The sequence below is a fragment of the Microplitis mediator genome, chromosome 7, assembly GCF_029852145.1.
Source record: "Microplitis mediator isolate UGA2020A chromosome 7, iyMicMedi2.1, whole genome shotgun sequence".
NCBI classification, from domain to species: domain Eukaryota; kingdom Metazoa; phylum Arthropoda; class Insecta; order Hymenoptera; family Braconidae; genus Microplitis; species Microplitis mediator.
This window is the reverse complement of record NC_079975.1, coordinates 9,419,544-9,446,007: the sequence shown is the minus strand read 5'-3', so window position 1 is coordinate 9,446,007 and position 26,464 is coordinate 9,419,544. Positions and strand designations below refer to the sequence as shown.

The 26,464-nt window shown below is 31.2% G+C and overlaps 1 protein-coding gene and 1 long non-coding RNA gene across 8 annotated transcripts; both read left to right on the top strand.

The window, feature by feature from the left end:
• The first annotated feature begins 519 nt into the window (after window positions 1–519).
• LOC130671109 (uncharacterized) lies at window positions 520–1,962 on the top strand. Its single transcript, XR_008990471.1, has 3 exons — window positions 520–812; window positions 912–1,120; window positions 1,623–1,962. It is a non-coding gene; the product is annotated as an uncharacterized LOC130671109 (long non-coding RNA).
• A 729-nt stretch (window positions 1,963–2,691) lies between these two features.
• On the top strand, window positions 2,692–26,464 carry LOC130672247 (CREB-binding protein). 7 transcript variants are annotated; one of them, XM_057476679.1, is made up of 16 exons: window positions 2,692–4,093; window positions 5,730–5,885; window positions 7,573–7,790; window positions 7,927–8,304; window positions 8,401–8,743; window positions 8,834–9,136; window positions 9,226–9,549; window positions 9,617–12,222; window positions 12,311–12,468; window positions 15,474–15,584; window positions 15,990–16,124; window positions 20,737–21,213; window positions 21,292–21,457; window positions 21,718–21,894; window positions 23,105–23,569; window positions 23,656–26,464. In XM_057476679.1, exons 1-16 carry the CDS (start codon window positions 4,012–4,014, stop codon window positions 25,651–25,653), a joined length of 8,097 nt encoding a protein of 2,698 aa, XP_057332662.1. In that variant the 5' UTR covers window positions 2,692–4,011; the 3' UTR covers window positions 25,654–26,464. The 7 variants fall into 7 exon arrangements, with proteins under 7 accessions (XP_057332662.1, XP_057332666.1, XP_057332664.1 ...); XM_057476683.1 differs by having other exon boundaries at window positions 7,555–7,790; window positions 8,897–9,136; XM_057476681.1 differs by having other exon boundaries at window positions 7,555–7,790; window positions 9,253–9,549.

Below are 26,464 nucleotides of genomic sequence, written 5' to 3'. Positions count from 1 at the left end.
TTCAAATAATATAAAATAACAATGGAACAAAAAAAAAAGCATTACAATCTAAAAACTACTGAAAAACAAAGAAAACAAAATTTTTTTCGTGTAATATTTAAATCATTCCTTAGTTACAAACATTAAAATATAAATGAAATTTTAATCTAATTTCGAGTTCTTTATTAATTTTCTTAATTTTCTATTTGTTTTTCATAAAGCTAAAAATTTGAAAATTAAATGACTGAGGTAGCTGACGATGAGAAGTTTTAAAAATTTTGGAATAAACAAATAAAATACTAGAATAAAAATAAAAAATTAATATTTAGATAATTAAAAAATCTACGCGGATTTTTTTAAACTTCATTATTTTAATTAATTAATTAATATAAAATTTATAAAGTCTCATATCTGCTCAATTCACACTCATAATTAATTAAATAAAAAAATAATTCTACAAACTAATAACAAAATGTAGCATTTATGATCTCCCAGAGTGCATTTCGAAACAATATACAATAAATGTAAGGCTAGCAAAGATATAGATAATAATAATAAGTGAAAACAATCTCTTTCTTTACAGCTTAGCTCCTGTACATTTTTTTTCTCTCTTGGTATACATATACATAAATATCAGTACCATCCCTGGACCCTGATTAAGAAAAATAATTTAATCCATGCCAAGTGTATATCTACATATTAGTCGATTCAAATTGTTTTAAATAATTTAAAATTGTTTTGAATCATTTCAAATAATTTTTCTCAATCAGGGATATCAAGTATAGTATTTTGGACCACAAAGAGTCAAAGAGGAAAGCAGAAAGTAAAGTAATGTATGTACAGGGTTAATATAACTAAGTGTATGATGTTTGTCAAGTGGTTGCTGCCACGGCGTCATGTCACTTGATTCACGGCTTCACTTTGTGTTCTAGAGAGCATCGAGTATAATGTATTTGTCTAATATGTACACCGCAGTCCAGCCCAGTCCTATAAGAGAAAGAGAGAGAGCGAGAATTGCAGAGTGTAAAAGAGCATGTATGTAGTGATTCCTCTTGATTCGCATTCACGTTCGCGTTAGCGAGCGCAAGGCCGTCACGCCGTCTATCTGTTGACACTCTGACTACTATCATACTGCCTATAGGTATGAGATCAACGTAAACCATAGAGTTCATTTCTTCTAGTATATTCACACATACATATGTATATATATCCATGTATGTATGCATGTATGAATCAACTTGTCTATATATAAACAAAATATGTATAGGTATAAATATACTGATTGCAAGTATCGCCCGTTGTCCCGTTGTGTCGAGTCGCGTGCCGTTCGCACGTCGCTTTTTCTGGGAGGCAATCTGGCGCATGGCGAGCCCCTTCTCTTTTCTTTTATTATTATATCAATCCTTTTTATTTTGTTTTATCATCTTTTTACAAACTATTTATCTCTATTATTATCATCACAACATTTTAAATTTTCATTGTGATAAATAATTATTTAAATTTTTAATTATTTAGTTTAAAATAAATATTTTTTATAAACGTTTAAAAACGGAGTAGTAAGAGTCAAAAGTATGAATTAATGTTGTAATTATGTAATTGATGTAACATATGACATTATTTGAATTTGTATTATTTGTTTCTAGGGAAGAACAATTAAAATTTCGACCTATATATTACGTGACCTTGTCCGGTCACCTGCTAGGGTCACGTCAATCGTCAATCTTACTTGTGGTCAGGAGTGAGATGTATGTAGTGTGTTGATTAAATGTATATGTATATATGTATAAAGTGAAATGGAAAGAGAGATCGACGATCGAGTCAAAAGGGATCAGTGAAATTTAGCCATCTTGCGTCGGGACATCGCACTTACGTCCATCTGATCTCATTCGCCAATCACAGTAACAACCGCGATGATTACAATCACGCAAGTCAACTTATATTATTATATATGTATACACATTTATATGTAATATAGATATATATATTTTCATTAGTTACTTTTGTTTTTATTTTTATTACTTTTAAATACTATTTGTATTGTTTATAATTTTAATAATTCATTCATTATTTTTAAATTTTCATTCAAATTTTTAAATTAACTAGTTTAAAAATTGCGATTGTATTTGTTATTAAAAATGTTATAATAATAATAAATTTGTAAAAAAATGAAAATAAATAATTTAAAAATTTAAAAAATGTAATTTTTATTTAAAAAATAAATAATTATAATTTATTGCATTGAAAATTTATGTAAATTAAGTTAATAATTATTATTAAGTATTGTAACAAAAATTAAAACTGTCAATTTTTATATTCAAAAATTTAAATTTAAAAATTATAAATAAAATAAAAGATATTTTATATTTTTACCTGATAAATATAATGAAGAACAAAAAGCACGTGGCAAATAATTATTTAAATAATGAAAAGGTAAAGTGTAAATAGTAAATAAATAAATAAAAAGTGTAAGTTTGACGTTTATAAAAAGTTTGTTTAAAGTTTTAAAAAGTATTTGAATGTATTTAAGAGGTCGAGACGTGAAGTAAAAGCTTATTTCTAAATTAACGGAAACGTGGATACAGTGGTCGCGTTGATGGCCTCGGTTGTATTAAGCCAATGGAAATAGTTAATTTAGTCACATGGTTTTATTGTCCAATAAGAGTATCGTGGTAATGCGACCTCTATCCAACGGAGAGTAGTCGGGCATTTTCTGACAAGCGTAGAAAAACTTGTCGTCAACAGCCGCCGCCATTTTACGTTAGCCGATCGACTCGCACGGTCTATAATCCCATCGGCGTATCTTATTTCGTTAAAATTAGTGTTGTGGCTGTCTTAATAAGACGGTGCTCTAAGGTGATTACATTAACCAAGAATCGCGTTGTTTGATAATATAACGTGTGAGTTACAATACATAAGACTCATCTCGTTCGCGTAAATTTCGCGCGCCCATTAAGTTTGCAAGAGAGAGAGGTAGACGGTACACGGTACATGGAAGAGCCTCCGGAGGTGGAGATAGTTAAGATGGTGCCAGCGGCCCTTGAGTGCGTTATCGTCGCTGCTAGCTGTTAGCGGCGTGCTCCCAGCCAGTGTGACACAGGATGATTGGTGTGCGTGGTGTCTTGGTGTCAGTACAAATTTAACTCGTGCTTTTTTATTATTATTATTAATATTATTATTATTATTATTGTTGTTAATAAGTGCATTTTTATTAATTTATAAAAGGTATCCCAAGTCAAGGCGTCAAAATTTTATGTGTGTTATCATATACCAGTTATCCAGTTATTATTTAACAAGTGTGTGTACGTGATCTGGTTGTACGCGTCCGGGTGAAACGTCGTCGTCGTCGCCGTCGACATCACTATCAGCATCATCATCATCACAGTCACCATATTAATTTTTATTTGAGTAAATTTAAATATCCAGTGTTGTAACTGTTGGTGGATAAATCAGCTGGTGATAACTCTGTAACAGAGTGTAAAAAGTTGCTGCTATTGCAGCTTAAATCAACAGTGAGGGTTGTCGTGGATCGTGGCCCGCCGAGTTTACCTCGGAGTCGCGGGCCCTCGGTAATTTTTTTTTTAAAACTCTATGAGGATGCCCGATGGCTGATGTTGCGGTAAATCATGTACATGGACGCTTTGCGCGCCGCGCTTATTGTTATAATTGTTATTTTAGTGAATTTAATAATGTTTGTTATGCGGTGAAAAATATCTACCAACGCGTACTCGACTACGTCGTACTACTGTCGTCGTCGTCGTCGTTGTCGCTAAATTATTTATCATCTGAATCTCTGTCATTTTTTTCATCATCATTTTTTCGGCGGCTCCAAGTCTAGCCGCCACCGCTACCGCGTCGTGGAGTCCAGTTTATCCATTTGGTTCCTGTCGTCGTCGTCGTCGTCGTCATTGCCATCAACATCATCAACATTAATACCATCAACTTGGTGTCCTGAGGATCCCAGTTACTTGGTACCGTGACATTAACGTCAATTTAATAACTCTGATTATATTGGAGATTCTTTATTCTGAAGAAATGGCCGACCACTTAGTGGATGGACCGCCTAGCAAGCGGCCAAAGCTTGGAGATGCTTTCCAAGGTCCCTCGGATTCTTCTGGTGAGCAAGATACTCCATTTTAAATATTATATTTTTTATAAATCCATAGGATACAACAAAAAGTTCCAACTACGGTGTTGTTACTTTTATTTATTTTTTTATTCAACTTTTTTTTTTTCTTATTTATTTTTAATTGTCACTACTGTGTAAACAATAACGCGGGATAACCTAAAGGATGGATACCAATACCTGGATAACGTGTATGTCACTTTTTCGACCCAACGACAATAAGAGTTATCTCCAACCTGTTACACTTCTATAGAACCGATTCTCTATTTTTTATTGTTTATCATTTTAACTTTTAGATTTTATTGTAAATTATTAAACCATAATTTTATATTTCAACTATATATAATATAAATATATATATATATTTAAATTTTATTTAAATTGTCATGTTAATGTAGTTTCACGTTATTATTTACTGCTAAAATCTTGTCCTTTTTATTTATTCATTTTTTTTCACAAAGCTTTTTTTATTAAATTAACTATTAATGCAATGAAATGTCTGTAGTATTTTTTAATTGTTGCTATTTATTGAGTAATATTAAATATTTAAAAGTTATTTTATAAATGCCAATTTATTTTACCTATAGGTAAAAAAGGAGTCGTCAAAATCAACACATATCGTGTGTAAAACGAACGTTTTACACTTATTTATATGTTATTTTAACATATTGTGAGTGTTAAAAAAGTTACACACGTACATGTAAAAAGTAAAAATTTTCCAAGAATTCTTTTGTGATGGTCGACATTATTTTTAAAATATTTTGTGTGTTAAAAAATTAATCGATTGCTAGTCCAAACAAGATAAATACTGTGTGTTAAATTTACACACAAAAGTGTTAAAAATTCAACACTCAGAATTTTGACACACGCTTTTTTTTTTTACACTTTGACGATTCGTTTTTTACTGTGTAAATTATTGAGACTTCAAATGTCAAAAATTAAAGCCTGCAAAAAAATTTAAAGTATCGTTTTTATTTTGTGTTCACAAAAAAAAAAAAAATTAATTTAAAGTTTATAAAAAATTTATTGGCATATTTTGTATTGTTTATATATATATTTATATATACATATAGTATTCTTGATGCCTAATTAATTAAAAAAAAAATGTAGCGCATGCTGGATGTTCAGTACAAGCATTTTGAAAAAAAATACTCCGGTTTATAAAATTTTTATCGCATGAGCTAAGTACTAACTATTATTTATATTCCAACTATATATTTATCCCAGCGCTACGTAAATCTTATTAACAGCTAAAAATTTATTATTACAATTAGTATCTTTAATCGTAAAAAAAAGTTTCATTCAGCACCTATAGTATTTTTATCAGTAAAAACTAATCGTAAATCGAATTTTAACATTCATAAAAAAAAATTCAAATTAATATTCATAAATAATCATCATTTTATTTAAAATTCGCTTCTGTTATTGTGAATAAAATTTCAATTTAAAATCTGCTCTTTATTTCAATCGTAACAATACAAATTTTAATTAAAAAAAAAAAAAAGTTCAATAACAAAAATAAATTAAGAATTGAAAAAAAAAAAATATTTAATATAATTATAAAAATTAATAAAACAATTGGAATATAAAATTGACATTTTAAAATCATAAACTATGATATATGTAGTGAGTATGGCGTCTCTAATGATGCCCCATGCTTATTCAAACTACGGGGGAGGTGGCAGTGGTAACTTACAACAAATGCAGGGCCCGCCGCAACAACTACATCTGCAACAACATCAGATGCAGCAGCATTGGAACAACAATACCACCCAGAGAAGAAGTAAATATTAATAAAAAAAAAAATGAAAATAAAATAAAAAAAAAACGTGTGACAATTGATTCGAACGTTACCAGTGAAAAAAAAAAATTAATATATTTATAAGAAAAATCATTCGTTTGTTCTCCCATTCTGTCACCGTTACCATCGTTCATTTAAAATTTAATCGCCGCAAAAAACTAAATTGATAATAATAATGTTGATTATTTAAACAAGAGAAACAAATTTAAAAAGAAATTATATTATCATCGTAATCAGACACTTCTCATGCTGGGCAATCGAACGATAAATTTAAAAAATGACAATTAAATTGAGAGACATGCGGCAAACATTCACAGAGCTCCAAATTTAAATCCACAAATACTATAATGAGTTTTTTTTAGGTACCACGATCGATCCAGTATATCGATTGTACACAATAATTATTTAGAATAATTATATATATTTATATTTTCTATACATTATAGGGAATAGCAGGTTATTTTGATAGGAAATAAATGAAATTTAACATCAAGTTGTTTCAGCAAATCAACGAGGCCAATAATCATTTAATAAAAGATTCAAAAATTTTAATATTTTATTAATAAATAATATTTTTAAATTGCAGTAACCCAATACAAAAAAGAATATTAGTAATAATAATAACTTAGTTAATTTTTTTTTTAATAATTTAAATTTAAAATTTGAAATTTTTAATTATTATTTAGTTTGTGCTCGGTTTAGATCCATTATTGATATATATTTATATATAAACAGAAAATGACTGTTAGATCTCTAAGCATGATTCTTTATATAGTTTGTATATCGTAGCTTTGCTGCTTTTTAATAGTTGAGCACGAGTTTACTATATGAAACTAATTATTTTATCTGCTGTAGCTCCCTTAAGTTTTGCTCGTGCGGTGTATGTCTCATGTCTTAATTTATTTTTACATATTTATTTATCCATATCACTTATATTATTATTAATTATAACGTAGATACTTTGTTATTATCAGTTTTTATTTCTTGTATGTTCCTTTATTTTTTTTTTTACCCACAATTGTAATTATTACATGATAATAAAAATAATAATAATAATATTAATAAGGATAATAATAATCATATTTATTATTTTGTAAATTTATAATCTGATAAAAATTATTTTGAATTCGAGTGCCCCTTGCGTTGTGATATATATTTTTTCATTTATAATATTTTGCAATTTAGTTTTTTTGTTTTCAAATTCAATTGTCGGTTAAAGTTTTTTTTTTTTCTTTATTTATATTTTTTAATTTATAAATAATATAACAAAGTATTTAAGCTTTGAATTAAAATCTATGGTGGCGGTATTAATTTTATTCTCATTAAATTACTAATCATAACCTTGGTACCTCATGGCACACCATTAATTTTATTCACAATATAAAAAATACAATACGTTGTGTTGTAATAAAATTTAAAAAATTATTTATTTTTGCACATTATAAATTTTTATTCGAAGCGATTGTTCTCCATTCCGTTAAAATTTTATTTATATTTATTTAATTATTGCTATATATAATTTTTATTAAAGTTTAAATTTAAAAAATAAAAATTAATGGAATGAACTGATCATGACCTTCAATAATTTATTTAAATAAATAATAATAGTAAGTAATTTATTTGATTTTATAATTATTTTATTATTTATCAGATTTCATAACAAACACAGATATGTATGACCTCGAAAATGATCTTCCTGACGATTTATTATCATCGGGGTCTTGGAGTTCAGCAGCTGAAAAACCACCGGCAACAGGTCCTGGACCTGGGCAACAAAATGGTGTACTTGATTCAGAACTGCGACAGCATGTACAACAGCAACAACAACAACAGCAGCAGCAACAGCAACAGCAGCAGCAACTTTCTCATCATCTTATTCAGCAGCAGGTTAATTTTTAATCTTTCATTTATTATTTTGCTTATACATTTTACAATGAGTAGAAAAAAAAATTGAGTATACAATAAAAATTGTATGCAAGAAAAATATAATTTTATAAATATGTAATTTTATTTGTTTAAATAGAATAAACAAAATCTTGTATCAAATTCATTGGTTATGGCGGCTGGAACAATGAGTAGTAAAAGTCCAAACATGCAATCACCACCTAATGTCTCAGTGTCTAAAGGAGTCGTAGACCCGCAAATGGCAGTGAGTTTGGGAAACTTGCAAAGTAGTATAGCAAGCTCGTTAGCCAACAATCAGATGACTCTAGTTAACTCTATGGTTGGTCTTCAGTCATCAATGAGCATGGCTGGTAGTAATCCAGCAATGTCAATGCCTGGTGGTATGAATGCTAATTTGGTGATGACAAGTAGTGCCACGGGGAACAATAATTTGGGAGGAATGGCTGGTGGTGGTTTGATTGTTTCTAACAGCTTAAACAAACAGCCATTAAATACGGTATGTTTAGCTTTATTTATTTTTTAAATTTATAATATGATAATCATTTAAATAGATTATTGAGATGTTTTATTTTTTTTTTTATTTATTTATCAGGTAACGATGATGGGTCCTAATTCACAAGGAGTTCATCATCCTCAGGGTCCCCACGGTGTTGCTCAGATGCAAAATGGTCCAGGAATAATAAATGCCAGAGCAGTGGCTATGCAACAACAGCAACAACAACAACAGCAGCAGCAGCAACAGCAACAGCAGCAGCAACAACAGCAAACTCATATGGTAAATCAAGCACGAGGTCAGAGTCCTCATCAACATCAACAAGTCCATCAAGGAGGAATTGTAGGTCCTGGTCAAGGTGGTCCAAGAATGCAAGCACCACCAAACATGCAAAATATTCAAAACATGGGTCAAATGGGTGTTTCAAGTCCTTATGGATATGGTAAGTTATTAAGTTTATAATAATTACAAAAGACCAAGGTCAAAATTAGCGATAGAGTATGCAGATTTAATCGGTATACTTGTGAGATAGGTTCGCCTGGAAGCGGTCCAGGTACTAGAGTAAATGTACGAGCTGTCAATCCTGTCTGCGCAGTTGCCCCGCTTCAAAGAGGAGTGGGAACCAATATGGGAGCGATGCCTGTTGGACGATTTGGTGGTCCGAGCGGTCCAATTGGTGTTAGTAATGTCATAAGTAATCAGGAAGGAATGGTCCAGCAAACTCAACAGCCTACTCCAAGTCCTGCTCAACCACAGTCTGGGGCACCAACAGGTGGTCAACCAGATCCTCAACAAGCAACCCAGGGACCAGTAGCTGGTGGAAGTACGCAATCTGGTACGTTTTAGTTTTAAGTAATCAAAAAATCGTTCTTTTTATAAGACGATTTATTGTATGTTAAATGATGGTCGGTAAATAATAACCAGGTTCTACATCTTCTACTCATGATCCAGAGCACCGTAAACTAATCCAGCAGCAGCTCGTACTTCTACTCCACGCACACAAATGCCAGTTACGAGAGCGACAGGCCAATGGTGAAGCGCGGATATGTTCTCTACCACACTGCAAAACTATGAAAAATGTTTTGACTCACATGACGACCTGCGAAGAGGGCAAAGAATGTACGATACCACATTGCAGTTCATCCAGACAAATTATTACTCATTGGAAACAGTGTCAAAAAAGCGACTGTCCTGTTTGCTTACCGCTCAAACAAGCGGATAAAAACAAGGCTGCTAATTCTCGTGCTGGTTTGTATTATATTTTATAGTTTTTAATATATATTTAACATAATAAATAAAAATATTGTTTTTCTAGCTGTGGCAGCAAGTCAACCAAATCCAAATCCTGACATAAGGAAACCTTTTGACACTATGGGTATAATACAGGGTCAAAAAACTACATCTGGTATGATACCAAATCAAGCAGTGGGCCGTGGTGTCAGAATGCCTGGACCAGGTATGCAAGGTCCTCCTGGTTCAATGACTGCAGGAATAAGACTTGCACAGCCTCAAGCTCAACAAAGTCCAGGGCAATCTGTAGTTAATCAAGGACAACCAATTGCACCTAATGTATCTCTTCCATTAAGTTCCGATCCAACGACTGTAGTCGTAAGTACTAATCAACCAGCTTCAACGACGGGTCCAACGTCGGTTGTAGCAGCAGCAGCGACTGCCAATCTTCAACAACAAGCTGTCAATATGCATCAATTATTTGGTCTTAATGACTCAGGTCAGCCTGCTATATTAGGTGAAAATCGTTTGCCAAATTTACAACTGCCAGGTGGTCTTCAACCAGGACAAGTAACAGCTACCCCAGTTCAAGGAACTAAAGAATGGCATCAATCTGTGACGCCAGATCTCAGAAATCATCTCGTTCATAAATTAGTTCAAGCAATATTTCCAGCTCCTGATCCACAAGCAATGTTCGATAAAAGATTACATAATTTAGTCGCGTATGCGAGAAAAGTTGAAGGTGACATGTATGAAATGGCTAATTCAAGATCTGAATATTATCATTTATTGGCGGAAAAAATATATAAAATCCAAAAAGAACTTGAAGAGAAACGTCAAAAACGTAAAGAAATGCAACTAGCTCAACAGCAGCAGCAACCTCAAGCACAGGTTGCGGCAAACCCTGGATTACGAGCTATTGCACCTCCACAGGGTGTTCCAGCTGCTGTACCTACTCAAAGAGCAGCTCCTCCTACTTTAAGAAGTCTTTCACCGGGAATGGAACAACTGCGTACTATTCAAGGATTAACAATGCAACATAATCGTATGCCATTTCCTCAACAGCAGCAGCAACAACAGCAACAGCAGCAGCAAGTTCAACAGCAACAAGTTCAGCAGCAATTACAGCAGCAAGCACAGCAACAGGCACAGCAACAACAGCAACCTGGTATGCTTGTCGGTCCTTCCGGACCTAATTCAAACGGTCAATCTACGCCAAATCCACCCATGGTATCAAATCCTCTCATTCCCTTTGCACAACAAATGCCGCAGACAAACTTAACGACCACATCAACGTCAGCAACAACTAGTCAATTCCCGACATCAAATGGTACTGCCGGTTTACCAAACACTTCTCCTGTTCAAAACCAACATCAGTTTCCAGAATTAATGAAAGCGAGATTAGCACAGGCTCAAGCTGTACAGCAACAGCAGCAACAGCAAGCGCAGCAACAAGTCCAGCAGCAGCAACAGCTACAACAACAACAACAACAACAGCAGCAGCAACAACAAGCGCAGCAGCAACAGCAACAGCAAGCGCAGCAGCAGCAACTTCAACAGCAGCAGCAACAACAACAACAACAGCAGCAGCAGCAGCAGCAGCCACAGCAACAACAAGTTGGTACTCCAATACCAAATACCGTTTCAACAATTCCTCAAGCCCCATCACCCTTCAGTAGTTTACAACAGCAAAGTAATCAACAACAATTTACTAATACTCGACCATTATCTGCAACTACACCTGTTGATAATGGAATATCAGTAAATACACCTCAAACAATACCACCGGCATCAAGTGGACCTAGTCCTGGACCAGCACCAACGACAAATGGCCCACAGTCGGTTGCTTCAACACCTTCAACGCCGCTTGTTCCTTCATTAATGACACCAATCCAAGCAATATCGTCAAATCAAACACCACCTCATCCAAGTACAACACCATCACCGGCAGGTCTTGCTAGTCTTGGTAAAGGTATGTCGTCTCAAGAAAGAGCAGCATTAAATGCACCCAGAAGTTCTTCAATGTCTTCACAAATGGCTGCTATTACAGCAGCTCTTGATCGTGACAATTCACCTAGTCCGCCAACGAATAATAATAAAGGAAAATTAGATTCTATTAAAGAAGAAAATATTAAAATGGAAATAAAACAAGAAGACTGTTCTGAAAATCATAGAATGGATGGTGGAAAAAATATAAATAATGATGTCATTAAAACGGAAATAAAACAAGAACCAATGGAAGAGTCATCGGCAGATGGTACTATTAAAGAAGAACCTCATATCAAAGAGGAACCAGTTACACCAATGTCAAGTCACGATGGTTCGACGTCTGATATAAAGCCCATGGTGCCTGAGCCTATTCAACCTAGTGGAACTTCATCAGACAAAAAACGTCTTTGTCTTTTCAAACCGGATGAATTAAGACAAGCGCTGATGCCAACTTTGGAAAAACTTTATCGTCAAGATCCAGAGTCGTTACCATTTAGACAACCAGTTGATCCACCAGCACTTGGTATTCCCGATTACTTTGATATTGTAAAACATCCAATGGATCTGTCAACAATCAAAAGAAAACTTGATACCAATCAGTATAGTGATCCATGGGAATATGTCGATGATGTTTGGATGATGTTCGACAATGCATGGCTGTATAATCGTAAAACATCTAGAGTATACAGATACTGTACAAAGGTAAATTTAATTCTCTTAAATTATTATAAAAACTTGACATTATTAATTATTCATATATTTATTTTATTATTGTTTATTTATTGTCTAGCTGTCGGAAGTATTCGAACAAGAGATTGATCCTGTAATGCAAGCATTAGGTTATTGTTGCGGCCGAAAATATACTTTTAATCCTCAGGTTCTGTGCTGTTACGGCAAACAACTCTGTACAATACCAAGAGACGCTAAATATTATTCCTACAAAAATAGGTCAGTATTAAATAATTATTTTTATTTTATTTATATCATTTTTTTTATGTTTATCATTTATTATGTTTTCATATTTATTTTACATTTACGCTTTATTTGCCATTTTTTTTTAATTATAAATCGAGAAAACGCTTTTTTTAAAATTAATTAGTCATCCAGTCATTTAATATTTTTGAATTCATGGATAATGTCATTGATTATTTAAATATTCGGACGTAGATAAACAATAACGTCTTGACCCACAAAAGATTAATTTTTGTACCAAATATTTCCTCAGTAACTGAAATTTTTTTTTCAAGTAATTTAGTGTTAAAAAAAAAATTTTTTAAATCGAAATCTAACAAATTTTTGACAAATTAATTATTTGGGATAAAGTTTTTTGCAAATCGAGTTAAAATCATTCTCAGACAACCTCCCCCCCACACTTTATAGAAATTTTCCATGATTTTGAAATGTCATAACTGTATTAAAGTTTTATCAATTAATTAAAAAATTAAAGCATGAATAGAAAAAAAGACAACGTAGTAGTAATATAGAATTTTAGAAAAATAACTTACAGTTGATATCAATTGAGAGCTAAACGAAACTTGGCAAATAAATTTCAGTAAAATCATCGTGTCATTATTATAATTCATTATCAAATTTTTCGACTAAAATTTATTTACCAATTTTCATTTGACTCTTAATTGATAACAACTGTTAGTAATTTTTTTTAAATCTATATCTCGGCGACAATTATAACTACGTCGTCTTTTTTTCAATTAATGCTTCAACTTTTTTTAGTTAATAAATAAAACTTTAATACGATTATGGCAGTTAACAGTCATGGAATAATTTTATAAAAAGTGAGGGGTACTATTTGAGAATATCTTAAAGTAACTTGGGTTAGAATATTAGATTGCAACAAATACTAAAAAAAAAGTTGTGTTATTACAGAGTAAAAATTTTATTGTAATTAACTTTTTACGAAACAATATTTTTGCTGTAATAATTTTAGCAGAACAGTGTCAAGTTACTTGAGATGAATTGAATTTAATGAGTAAAGTAAGAGACCTAGTAACCGATCACTCATGTATTTGTATATCTATACTTACTAAATTTTACCCTGATCGGATACTAGGCCTTTTAGCTCTAGTATGATAAAGAATTTTGAAAAACCGAGTCAAGACTAATGAAACTTTTTTGATAATTAGTTTGACTGTTTTATATTTCGTAATGAAAAATTTAAGATAATTTTTTTATAGATTCGCTTGTTATAGATTCTCAAGCTATAATATTTTTTTCTTGAACATTTATTAAGGACGTTCTTGCGTGAAGTTAACTATTAGATAAAAATCCAACTTTTATATTTTTGGCAAAAATGAATCAATAATTATCGTTCTTGAAAATTTCAGTCAGTTATCGATCATTCAAAGAAGTTATTAACGATTGAAAATCAAAGTTTTAACACAGTGTCTTGTGGGAAACTATAACTTTTTGTGTTTCAACTTTTAAAAAAAAAAAATTATTGGAATAGACACAGAGACAAATAATGTTTCAAAATATTCTTTAATTTAGGCTCATGATATAATTGTTGTAAAAAAATAGTGTTTAAGTAGTTTGTTCAATCACAAATAATTAAACAACTTTCCTTTCAAAAGATCTATCATTTCTTACATTATAATAATTATTCTTATTATTATTATCCATTATGCGTTTGAATCGTATATTGACATATATATGTATATGTTGAGATTTAAAAATTTCTATATTGCCGCTTTTATTATGACAAAAAAATCTGAGTCAAAGTATTGTCTAATTAAGAAATTCAATTTTTTACAATAACTGTTACATATTTTCAATAGTTCAAAAAAATTTATAAATTATTGAGATATTTTCAAAAATTTAATCGCCTCGGAATTAAATTTTAAAGTTAGTCTTCATTTGACCCACGAGCCGCGCAAGAACGTCCTTAAGAAAAGCAATTTATGCTCAAATAATTTTGAGATAAATTTTATTAAAAACAGTTTTAAATTTAAACAAAATTATCTCAGAATGGCGTCTATGTTAGTCGACACTTTATTGCTCATCTACGTCCACTTGTAAATTTATGAATAACTTGACTGATTCTTTAAATATGTATCATTTTAAAATTGGGTACTCATAGCCGTGTGGTTAGTACGCTTGCTCTTAAATAGGAGTCCTTGTCAGGCATGGGTTCGATCCCCACAGTAGTCTGTGATTCGTTTTCATAGCCGGCAAAGTCCCTCTCTGAGACAAACGACTGCATGAGTTAACCTTTGGTGCCTAACATAATTAATATATCAGCGCATTTGATTTATTTGTCAATTTTCAATATTTAAAAAATTGTCAATCACCGAATGCGCAAAATTAAAACGGCAGGTTAATTAGTTTATGACAGTTAAATGATACTGTAGTAAACCAGTCCCCTGACCAACAAATTTTATTTTTATTTTTATTTTTATTGTTATTATTATTATTATTATTATTATTTATTTTTTTAAAAATATAAAATTAAAAGCAGTCATAGAGCTTTTTCATAAAAATCACTTCTAACATATGCACTGTTCTCTTTATATGTTACCTTCACTCTACTACCATGGACGTGCCTGCACACTCACTCATACACACATCCTCGTCTGTTGCTTGGCCCTTAAAATTTTGTGGTGTGTTCTTTTATTTATTCCCAACCCTGCCTTGGATATAAATAAATAAATAATATTCATAATATATTAAAAAAAAATAAAAATAATAACCGATGTTTGGAAATTGGGAATGATAATGGACGAAAATAAAATAATACTTAATTATTTATTGGCAAATAATAAATTACAATGGACGACTATAAAATAAAAATAATAATAAAAATAAAAATAAAAATTGAATTTTAAAAAAATCATTTACATTATGGACAATCATCAACTGGACTCTGTTAAATAACATCACCATGATGAACTGGATATTAAAAAATTAAATGATTAAATAAATAAATAATGGAATTATAGTCTAAAGGCTTATGGTCTTGTTTCCAACAGATACACGTTTTGTCAAAAATGTTTCAATGACATTCCTGGTGATACTGTGACGTTGGGTGATGATCCGACGCAACCACAAACGTAAGTATTTATTTATTTTTATAATTATATTCAATTTAGAGTTTAAATGTCTATTTAGTCAATCAAAACGTACTAATTATAGACCTATACTATTTTACGGGTTTAAAATTGTCATTTTAATTAATTAAATTCACAACTAAATTTATACGACGCGCTATTGGTCTTTAATTTACTTATTTTCACTTGAGACAGACATTTACACTCTAATTTATTTAAATGCCGGTATTATAGTTTTTGGCGCGAAATAAAACACGATTTGAAACATGTGATGGCAGCCCACGCCTTTGGCTCAAGCTGCCAGCACTCTCGTCCGAAATCGTCTTTTTATTCCTTGTCACAGCATAATATTTTATACATTTGGTAATTAATAAATTATTTATTTAATATGTTGAATTTATTTAACAGGGCAATAAAGAAGGAACAATTTCAAGAGATGAAAAACGATCATTTGGAATTAGAACCTTTTGTTGTTTGTACTGATTGTGGTAGAAAAGTTCACCAAATTTGTGTTCTCCATATGGAATCAATTTGGCCATTAGGGTAAGTTTTATTTTAATAATTAAATTTACTACAAGCTATTTTATGTGAGATTTTTATTACAAAATTACAAAAAAATTATGATCGTAAATGGCTTGAAATATTTATCGTCGGTGATATTGTAATGTCGCTGATTATTTTTTTACTATACCGTGTAATTTTAACGATAGCAAAAATGAGATTTTTCATTCATACTTTTTATTTTTATCATAAAATTTTTAATAACAAAGAAAAAGTCAATATTCAAAACATTACTATAAAATGCAACCGCTTTCAAAACTGTGTGGGTACAAATAAATTAAACAATTTATTATAATAATTTTTTATCAATTTTACTTAAATTTTTATTATTTAAAATATGAAATTAAATAAAATATTCATTTTACAAATAATCAGTAGTTGTGGTCGAGTGGATAACACTCTTGTCTTTGAACTCAAGCACTGACCAGGCTCAGGTTCGAATCCCATAGAGAGAAAATTAAATTATTTTTCACAAGTTAATTTTAATGCATTGCCCTGTGAAAATTCGTTCCATATAGCCACTAGATTGCCATCTGTTTGCAATCTTGCCCACTAAAAACACTCTGTGATTGCAAAAAATATGGAAAAAAGAGATAAGAACAGATCGCTAATAATGAGGTACGGAATAGAAAAAAAAAAGATGGCTAGGAGTCATAGTCCGAAAAAGTTTAGAGTAGTTTGTTAGAAATATACGGAAAATATTTACCCAAGAAAATAGGGACATAAATTGCTTGCAATGTAACATAAAGACTATGTAATGTAAAAATTTGTAAAGTACAAAATAAACTAGAAAACGGAAGTTATACAGTTAAGATGGCAACAAATAATTTAATTTAATTTATTCATTTTTAAAATTTGGTATTCTTTGAGTATTTACTTGTAAGTATGACAAAAATAATCTTTTAACAATAAATTTCATATATTTTTGAAAAACGTAATTTGATAAAAAAACATCCTTGTTACTATAAATACCTACTTTTATACTGGATAAATATACTATACTTTCTGACGATGCTTATTATAAAATTAACTTTAATACCGCGTGAGTACTGAATTCATTTATTTTTATTATTATGTATTTTTAACCCTTGAGAGACACTCAAAAAACTAACGTAAGATTCACATATGGATAATTTACCCGGCGATACTTTCAAAGCATATATTACGTGATCGAATAGATCGAATTCAATTAATTATTTTTTCAATCGATAGAAAATTTTCTCAAAAATATGAGGCCCAAAATGGCGGAAATTAAAAACTAATCGAGATGTTTTAAGTCTACCGAAACCCAGATTTTTAATTTGGCGACCGTAGAGCACTAGCTCTTTGCATCGCATTCAAGATGTGCAAAAAAGACGGAGTGAGTTTTACCCAGTGTGTCTTTTAAAGGTTTTTTTTGAGAAAACAAAATGACAGAAGCACCTCAGTACACTACTAGGGCGTTCAGTCTCAACGATCCGGACACATGATAATAGAGTTGGGCAAATAATTTGAATTTTCAAATAATTCGAAGTAGGAACATAGAATTTTTATGAAACTTTTGTTATAAATTATAAATAATTTTTTTACAATAATTTACCAATAATTAAAATTTTTGAAATAATTTAAAAATTTACGGATAATTAGAGTTTTTTAATTAATTTGAAAGCTTACAAATAAATTGAAAATTCATGAATAATTAAAACTAATGAATAATTCTTACACTGTAAAAAATTTTTGGTGTGAAAATGGTTCCCGAGGACTTTTACACGGTTTCCTTGGTGTGAATTGACGGTATGAAACACCAAGCGGTGTACTTTTCTCACGGTGTGAGTTATTTTCTACACCGCTTAGTATCGAAGCTCGAATAGGTCGAAGCTCATATATTGTCCGATCATATGATCTGTAGTTAGCAATGACCCAATAACTATTTTTAATATTAAAATTTATCAATTTAACATCAACTTCGAAAATTATCAACTAACTTTCTTTAATAATGATTTAAAAAAATACAATTGATAACTGAACCAATAAAAAAATATAATGCCAAGTATTTTCATTTGAAAAAATTATTGATTACAAGTAATATTGTATTCATTAATTAAATGTACTTTTATTTATTTTTTATTTAATACGATATGTAGCATAGTAATGGTTCCCATTCTACATAGGTATCAGAACTATTCTTTTCTCTTCGTGAACAATAATTTAAAAAAAAAAAAAACAAAGTATATAATAGTGCATTTTCACGGTATCCTTACTATTTTTTTTAGCATTATTTATTAATATTTCATTAATTCTTAACATTTTATCATAGTCATTTAAGCGCGATACCGAAAATTCAAATTATTTAATTATAATTTTTAATCGAACATTAATATTCAATTCAAGACCAATAATTCTTTTTTATATTATTAGCATACTCTGATTGTCTACAAATTGGGTATTTGACATAATAAAATATTTTCATCTGCGCTAGTATATTTCATAGTAAAAAAAAAATTGTTAAATAATTTTAAAAATCTCAAGTCTTTTTATGTACCTGAAGATCGGAACGTTTTTCGCGGAACGAAAATAAGAAAAAAGAAATAAAAAGTAAAAAAATCTACTGGATCTAGATTTCGTAAATGTTTCGCACGTTACCCGAAAATAATAGGCCACCCTCAACTATCCATTTAGTCGCCATTAGACACAAATTTCATGAATCATTTTCATTTTCGTTCCATGAAAAACGTTCCGATCTTCAGGTAAGATGAAAGCCCCTACACCCGCTCACTTTTAATTGAAGTGAGATCAAATCACTCAATATTTAATGTATTTATTAATATCATACGCCAATCGACTATATACAACTGGTTATAAAATATATAGTTACAAATATAAGGAAAACTATGATCTGATAGGAGAAACATATTCAATTATAATTCAACTTTGACTTTTTTGACTGAGGAAAGAAAAAACTTGATTAATTATTTAGAAGATTTTCAATAATTGAGTGAAAAACTGATAGAGATCCACCAAAAAAAAATCGATGTCCGAATTGAACTCGTTGACTTGGTTAGCTATTCTACTGTACGACCCATTAATTACGTAGTTTTTGTTAGATCTTAGCGTGTTAATTATTCGATTGCTCCTGAGACACGGTTTATTACAGACTATACCAAAGCCTCCTAGTATATCAGGCGAATCGATCAATCCATTGATGATTTTATAAATTTAAATCACTAAAATTTAAATCATTCGACATAAATGATTGAACAAAATGAAAAACCATATTTTTTTTTATATTTATTTTTTGTAGTTTTAAGTATTAGAGTAAAATTTTAGTTTGAAGAATAATGTTGATAATTAATTATTATTAATTTTTTAAATAAGGTCCGTGAGTGTACCCATAGTCGCTCACTAAAAGTTGCGATGTACCATTACTCGACCAACACATGGCTCTATAGTCGCTCAAAGACAATATCAATTAAACTATGATAAGTTTATTGATTTGGAAAACAATTTATAAATTATACTACTTTATTCTTTCATAATATAAATTTTCATGAATTTTAAAAATATATTTAATAAGATAGTTATCACAATTCTTAAAAAATTTGACGTAACCTAAATTCAATCTAACGAATGAACGTTAAAGTAAAAAATGCCCGGCTGAGTGTGATTTTGAAAACTATCACTTGATTTAAATTTATAATCTATTATGAAATAATTTGGTGCATCATATTTTAATATATTTAGATTCACAAATAATTATTTATCAATAATAATTTTTTTAGTTGAAATTTTTTTTCTATAAAAATTATAAAAAACGCATAAAACAGTAGAATCGTTTATTTGAGAAACCCCATAAGTCAAGAAAAAAAATTTGTCAGGAAACACAAAAAACATTTTTTTGGAAAAACTTTACATTAAAATAATAAATAAATAATTGAATACAATATTGTTAGCGTCTCTGAAAACGATTCCAACAAGAAAAATTTAATTTTTCAACTAAATCTACTTAGAAAAATTATTTAAAGTTGATTGACTTATGGGGTTTCTCAACCAAACGGAAAAAAAAGTTATAAAATCATTGTTTTTTTAAATGTTTCCACTCAAACCATTTATTACACTAATGAAATGAAGTATTAAATATGTATTTGAACTCTGAAACTCAGAAATTACAAAAAATTATAATTAATTTAAACATTTTAATTAGTCATAAAACAGTCAACAATAAAACAACATTTGAAATTAATTTATGGGGTTTCTTAATTAAATGAAATTGCTGTCACCTCGTTAATTTTTTTTAAACGCTGATTTGATGCTTATTTTGATTGATTTCTATGGAGGGACATCCAAAGAACCCAAAAATGCAAAAAACCCAATTTCGTAAAAAACATGACTTATGGAGTTTCTATAAAAAACGATTCAGTTAAAGTGAGCGACTAATGGTACTGAGCGGGTATAGGGGCTTTTACCTTACATGTTTTTTTTTCATTTTTATAAAATTATATTTTTTACAATTATGCGACATTACTAAAATATCAGCGGCATTGTAGTATTATCGACGATATTTAAATTTAAATAATAAATAATTAAATCAAAATATAAAATTTTTTTTTCTCATTAGATTTACCTGTGATAATTGTCTCAAAAAGAAGGGACAAAAACGAAAAGAGAATAAATTTAATGCTAAAAGATTGCCAGTTACAAAGTTAGGAACTTATATTGAAACAAGAGTTAATAATTTCTTGAAGAAAAAAGAGGCTGGTGCGGGTGAAGTTGCAATTCGTGTTGTTGCCTCTAGTGATAAAGTTGTTGAAGTTAAACCTGGTATGAGAAGTAGATTTGTTGAAAATGGTGATATGCCTGGTGAATTTCCTTATCGTGCAAAAGCATTATTTGCATTCGAAGAAGTTGACGGTACGGATGTTTGTTTCTTCGGTATGCATGTTCAAGAATACGGAAGTGAATGTACGCCACCCAACACCAGGCGAGTGTATATTGCGTATTTGGACTCTGTACATTTCTTCCGACCAAAACAATTCAGGACTGCTGTTTATCATGAAATTCTTCTCGGATATTTGGATTATGCTAAGCAACTAGGGTAACTCATCAATAATTATTTTCATTTTATTTATTTTATTAAACAATTTATCTAACAAATTTTTTTTACATCATTTAGTTACACGATGGCTCACATTTGGGCATGTCCACCATCTGAAGGAGACGATTACATTTTCCACTGCCACCCTACGGAACAGAAAATTCCAAAACCCAAGAGATTACAGGAGTGGTATAAAAAGATGCTTGATAAAGGAATGGTTGAAAGAATAGTACTTGATTACAAGGTAAGATAATATAAATATAATAATTACTATTTAATATTTTTAGTCTCTGTGTTAACCGTTTGTGAAATTTTCACAATCGGCTGTCAAGAGAGACTTAAATTAATATCAGACATAAGCTAATGTTCTTATTTTTATAAATAAATTTCTGAACATAGGATTGTCGTGATACATTTGTTAAATTAATAACACGTGATATAAATATTAATTTAAAATTAAAAATTATTTAAATTAAATTTCTTTTTTTCTTGTTTTCTTACCAGGATATTTTGAAACAAGCCATGGAAGACAAATTATCTTCTGCTGCTGATTTGCCCTACTTCGAAGGTGATTTTTGGCCGAATGTACTGGAGGAAAGCATCAAGGAGCTCGATCAAGAGGAAGAAGAAAAAAGAAAACAAGCTGAAGCTGCTGAGGCAGCGGCTGCTGCTGCTAATGCTGTAAGTTGGATGGAAACTTTCTTTTAGGTAGATTTCTTTAGAAATCGGACTATTGCAGTGGCTCTCGTGATGGAATTATCGAAGAATTTTGTCATTATATGTCTTATTATATCTAGTAGAGCCAAAAAATACCATCCGCTCAAAAGTTTATTTATGTATGTATGTATATATACGATATAACGTGCATTGTCATCACGATAGCGCCCGCGATTTTTAATGGATCTTCATGAAATTTTATACACTTATTTATTGGACTATTGCCTTGATCCAGTTCGAAGATGAGCCCAAGCGGTCGATTAGTTAAGAAGTTGTGGGTGTTTGAATTTTTTTTTATTTTCATGAAAATGAATTTTTTGGCTTTATCCTTAAATAACTTTCGAACTTAAAGTGTTGAGTTAATTCTGTAAAATGTATTTTAAAGTTCGTACGATTAGCTTTAATGTTCATTGTATTACTTGTTTTTGTAAAAAATCTTCTTTGACCATTTGATGATTTCGAAAATTTCACAAAAAAATAAAAAAGCTTATTTATGCAGCTTAGTCCTCTAATAACTTCTGAATGATAAGGCATAACTCAAATCCTGGAAATTCTTATAACGTAGCTTACAAAATAAGTCTTAATTACACTACTGTAGCGTATTGTTCATTCAGTTCATTTTTTATGAGGTTTAAAAAATTTTTGTATCTAAATAAGAAATCTACTTTTCTATTCCGTGTCAGGCTGGGTGGCTCTTTTAGTAGATTTTATAGAAATCTAACTATTGCATTTGCCTTGATGACGGGATTTTCGAAAAATTTTGTTACCTCGACGAGCTGAGTCAGGAAATGCATATCGTTCAAAAGTTTATATATATATATTTATGCGATAGAACGCAGCTTGTCACGACGATAGCGTCCACAATTCTTAACTGATCTCAATGAAACTCAGCACACATTTTCTGTAGACGATTTTCGAGATCAAGTTCGAAGATGAGCAAAATCGGTCAATTAGTTTAGAAGTTATAGGATTTGAAAATTTTCAAAATGTCAAAAATTCATATTTTTACTGTCTCTTTCTTCAATGACTTTGGAATGTGACAACTTTTCACATATATATCTATTTATACATATAAATATCATGAAATCTACTTTCATTTCGGCTGCCAAATGGCCTTTTCTTTTTATTATATTAGTTCTGTAATTAATAAATGAATAAATTTGTTTTCTCACAGATATTCTCGATGGCCGATGACTCGGAGACGGGTCCAGATGGCAAGAAAAAGGGTCAAAAGAAAGCAAAAAAATCTAACAAATCTAAAGCAAATCAACGTAAAAATAGCAAAAAATCAAATACGCCACAAACAGGCAACGATCTTTCAGCAAAAATATTTGCTACTATGGAAAAGCATAAAGAAGTATTTTTTGTAATTAGACTACATAGTGCCCAAAGTGCTGCAAGTTTAGCATCTATTCAAGATCCTGATCCCGTTATTAATTGTGATCTTATGGACGGACGAGATGCATTCCTTACAATGGCAAGAGAAAGGCATTACGAATTTTCGTCTCTCAGACGAGCTAAGTTTAGTTCAATGTCAATGTTGTACGAGTTACACAATCAAGGCCAAGACAAATTTGTATACACATGTAACAACTGTAAGAGTCATGTTGAAACAAGATATCATTGCACAGTTTGTGATGTAAGTAAACAAAAAAAAAGAGTTTAATATTTTTGTTTTATTGTAATGAAATTTATTTAAAATTAATAATTATTTATGTTTTTCAGGACTTTGATCTTTGTATAAGTTGTAAAGAAAAAGACGGTCATCCTCATCACATGGAGAAACTTGGTCTGGATCTGGATGATGGTTCATCACCTGCAGACGCTAAACAAGCAAACCCTCAAGAAGCAAGAAAATTGTCTATTCAAAGGTGCATACAATCTTTGGTTCACGCTTGCCAGTGCAGAGACGCCAATTGTCGGTTACCCAGCTGTCAAAAGATGAAGAGGGTGGTTACGCATACAAAAGTTTGTAAACGGAAGACAAATGGTGGCTGTCCTATTTGTAAACAACTTATTGCATTATGTTGTTATCATGCAAAACATTGCCAAGAGACAAAATGTCTTGTGCCATTCTGTTCAAATATAAAACATAAATTGAAACAACAACAATTACAGCAGAGATTACAACAGGCTCAATTATTAAGAAGACGTATGGCTGTGATGAACACAACGAGACCAACTGGTCCAGTAAGCGGTATGCAAACTGGACAGCAAACGTCTAATGCTGTAATGGCTGCTGGTATTGCCATAAAACCTGGCGCTAGTCCAACGAATTTACCATCGCCCCATCAACCGGGTATTGGTCTTAAACCAGGTACACAAACACCACCAGCTCATGTTCTTCAAGTTGTTAAACAAGTGCAAGAAGAAGCTGCAAGGCAGCAAACCCCACATGTTAATTATGGTAAAGTTGCACCTGGGGTTGGTGTTGGTGTTAATGTTGGTAATCAAGGTGGTGTTATGCCACCTCCTCAAATGCAAAGGCCGATGACAGTACAAATGCAAAATACCGGTGGTACTCATCTTATTTCAATGGATCAGTGGACACCGAGGTATCAACCCAATGCTGTAATGCAACAAAATCCAGGTCTCCGTCCACAAGCACCTCAGCAAATAATTCAACAGCAACAGCATCAAAGTCAATCAGCAATGGGAATCAGTGGTCAAATGCCGCGACAAACTAATGTTGTTGGTGGACTCGTTGGTCAAGTAGGTCCTCTAGGTCAAAGTAATACACCACCAGGGCAAAAACAAGCATTACAACAGCTTATGCAAACATTAAGAAGTCCAAGTACTCCAGATCAGCAAAATCAAATATTACATATACTTAAAAGTAATCCACCTTTAATGGCAGCATTTATAAAACAACGACAAGCCCAAGCTGGTCAGCATGCTGGTGGTGCTGGTGGTGGAGCCAGTGGTGGTGTTGGTTTATTAGGTCCTGCGCAACCTCAGCAACAACAACAACAGCAGCAGCAACAACAACAGCAACAGCAACCTGGTTTGTCGCATATGTTACCACAACAACAGCAGCAACAACTCCAACCACAGCATACTCAGCAGCAGCAACCACAGCAACAAAATAGAATGCAAATGCAGATGTTAAATCAACAGCAACCAGGACAGGTCACCAATGTCCAACATCAGCAATGGTACAAGCATCAAGTTTTAACGATGCAAAGGCATTCGCAACAGCAGCAACAACAGCAGCAGCAACAGCAACAACAACAACAACAGCAGCAGCAGCAGCAACCTCAACAACCATTTACCCAACCACCGGCACCACCTTACGGTCAACAAAGACCAATGAGGCCGCTTTTAGGTTACGGTGGTTTCAATGAACAAGCGTACGGGCAACCTGGTCTTAAGCCAACTCCATCAACTGTACCTGGGTCGCAAGGTGTTATGGGACCACCCGGAATTTCAGTACAGCAGCAATTAATGCAGTCTGTAAGATCACCACCGCCAATTCGTTCACCTCAGCCCAATCCGTCGCCGAGACCTGTACCTTCACCTCGTAATCAACCAGTACCTTCTCCCAGAGCGGGACCTGTACCTTCGCCACTTCATCATCCACCCCATGGTACGCCAACTCATTCCCCTGCGCACGAATTAGGAGGACCCAGTGAAATGATGCTTCATGCTGGTGGTGGTGAAACTGGTGAAGTAACGCCGATGACACCGCAAGATCAATTATCAAAGTTTGTTGAAGGATTGTAGTGACTATTATCAATAACACCAGTTATAAATAGTGAACATGAACAAAAAAAATGTCAGTATGATACTGGTAAACCCCGTGTTTTGTGACACCCAATTTAAAGGGGATGATCTTTGTGAGATTTAATGCGATATTGCACATGCAATTTCGTTTTTTATATCCCGCGGTCTTTCCCCCGACTGTAGATTTGTATACTAATTATTACTTATAATTATTATTAATATTTTAATTACTTTAAATATTATTATTATTATTAATTACAGTAATAGTATCGGCAGCAGTAGTAATAATTGTTGTAGGAATAGTGATAATAATATAAAGTAGTTGTAATAGTATCATTGAACAATCATGAAAATGTGCACATGAGATTAATTTTGGGTTAAACCAAAACAGAATTATAAATTTTATAAAAAAATTAGAGTATTTAATTATTATTATTATTATTATTATTATTATTATCATAACAATAATGACTCATATTTAGTTTGAATTTGACATATGCGCGTGCCAATCTCAATAAGATTATAACTGTGCAAAATAAAACTATAAATATTAAGACTATTAAATCTTAATTTAAGATAAAAAAAACAATAACAGCAACAACTCGTTAAATAAATCATTGATAAATTGTTGATACAATTATGTGTGACATAAATTCCAAGGAATAAGTATTTAAAAAAAATTAAATTAATGAAAAATAATAATAATGGACTATTGCTAAAGCATCTACATCTTTAGTGTTAAATTAATGAGTGTCAATGTAGCAGACATCAAATTTAAAATTATAAATAAAGAGAGTAAATAATTTAAAAA

What these genes read in the sequence shown, in the direction of transcription:
- LOC130672247 (XM_057476678.1), top strand. Translation starts at nt 4,012, where the DNA reads ATGGCCGACCACTTAGTGGATGGACCGCCTAGCAAGCGGCCAAAGCTT. An exon ending in ACAAACAGCCATTAAATACG is followed by an intron (nt 8,305 to 8,400) that starts GTATGTTTAGCT and finishes TTTATTTATCAG; the next exon opens with GTAACGATGATGGGTCCTAA. An exon ending in GATCCGACGCAACCACAAAC is followed by an intron (nt 15,585 to 15,989) that starts GTAAGTATTTAT and finishes TTTATTTAACAG; the next exon opens with GGCAATAAAGAAGGAACAAT.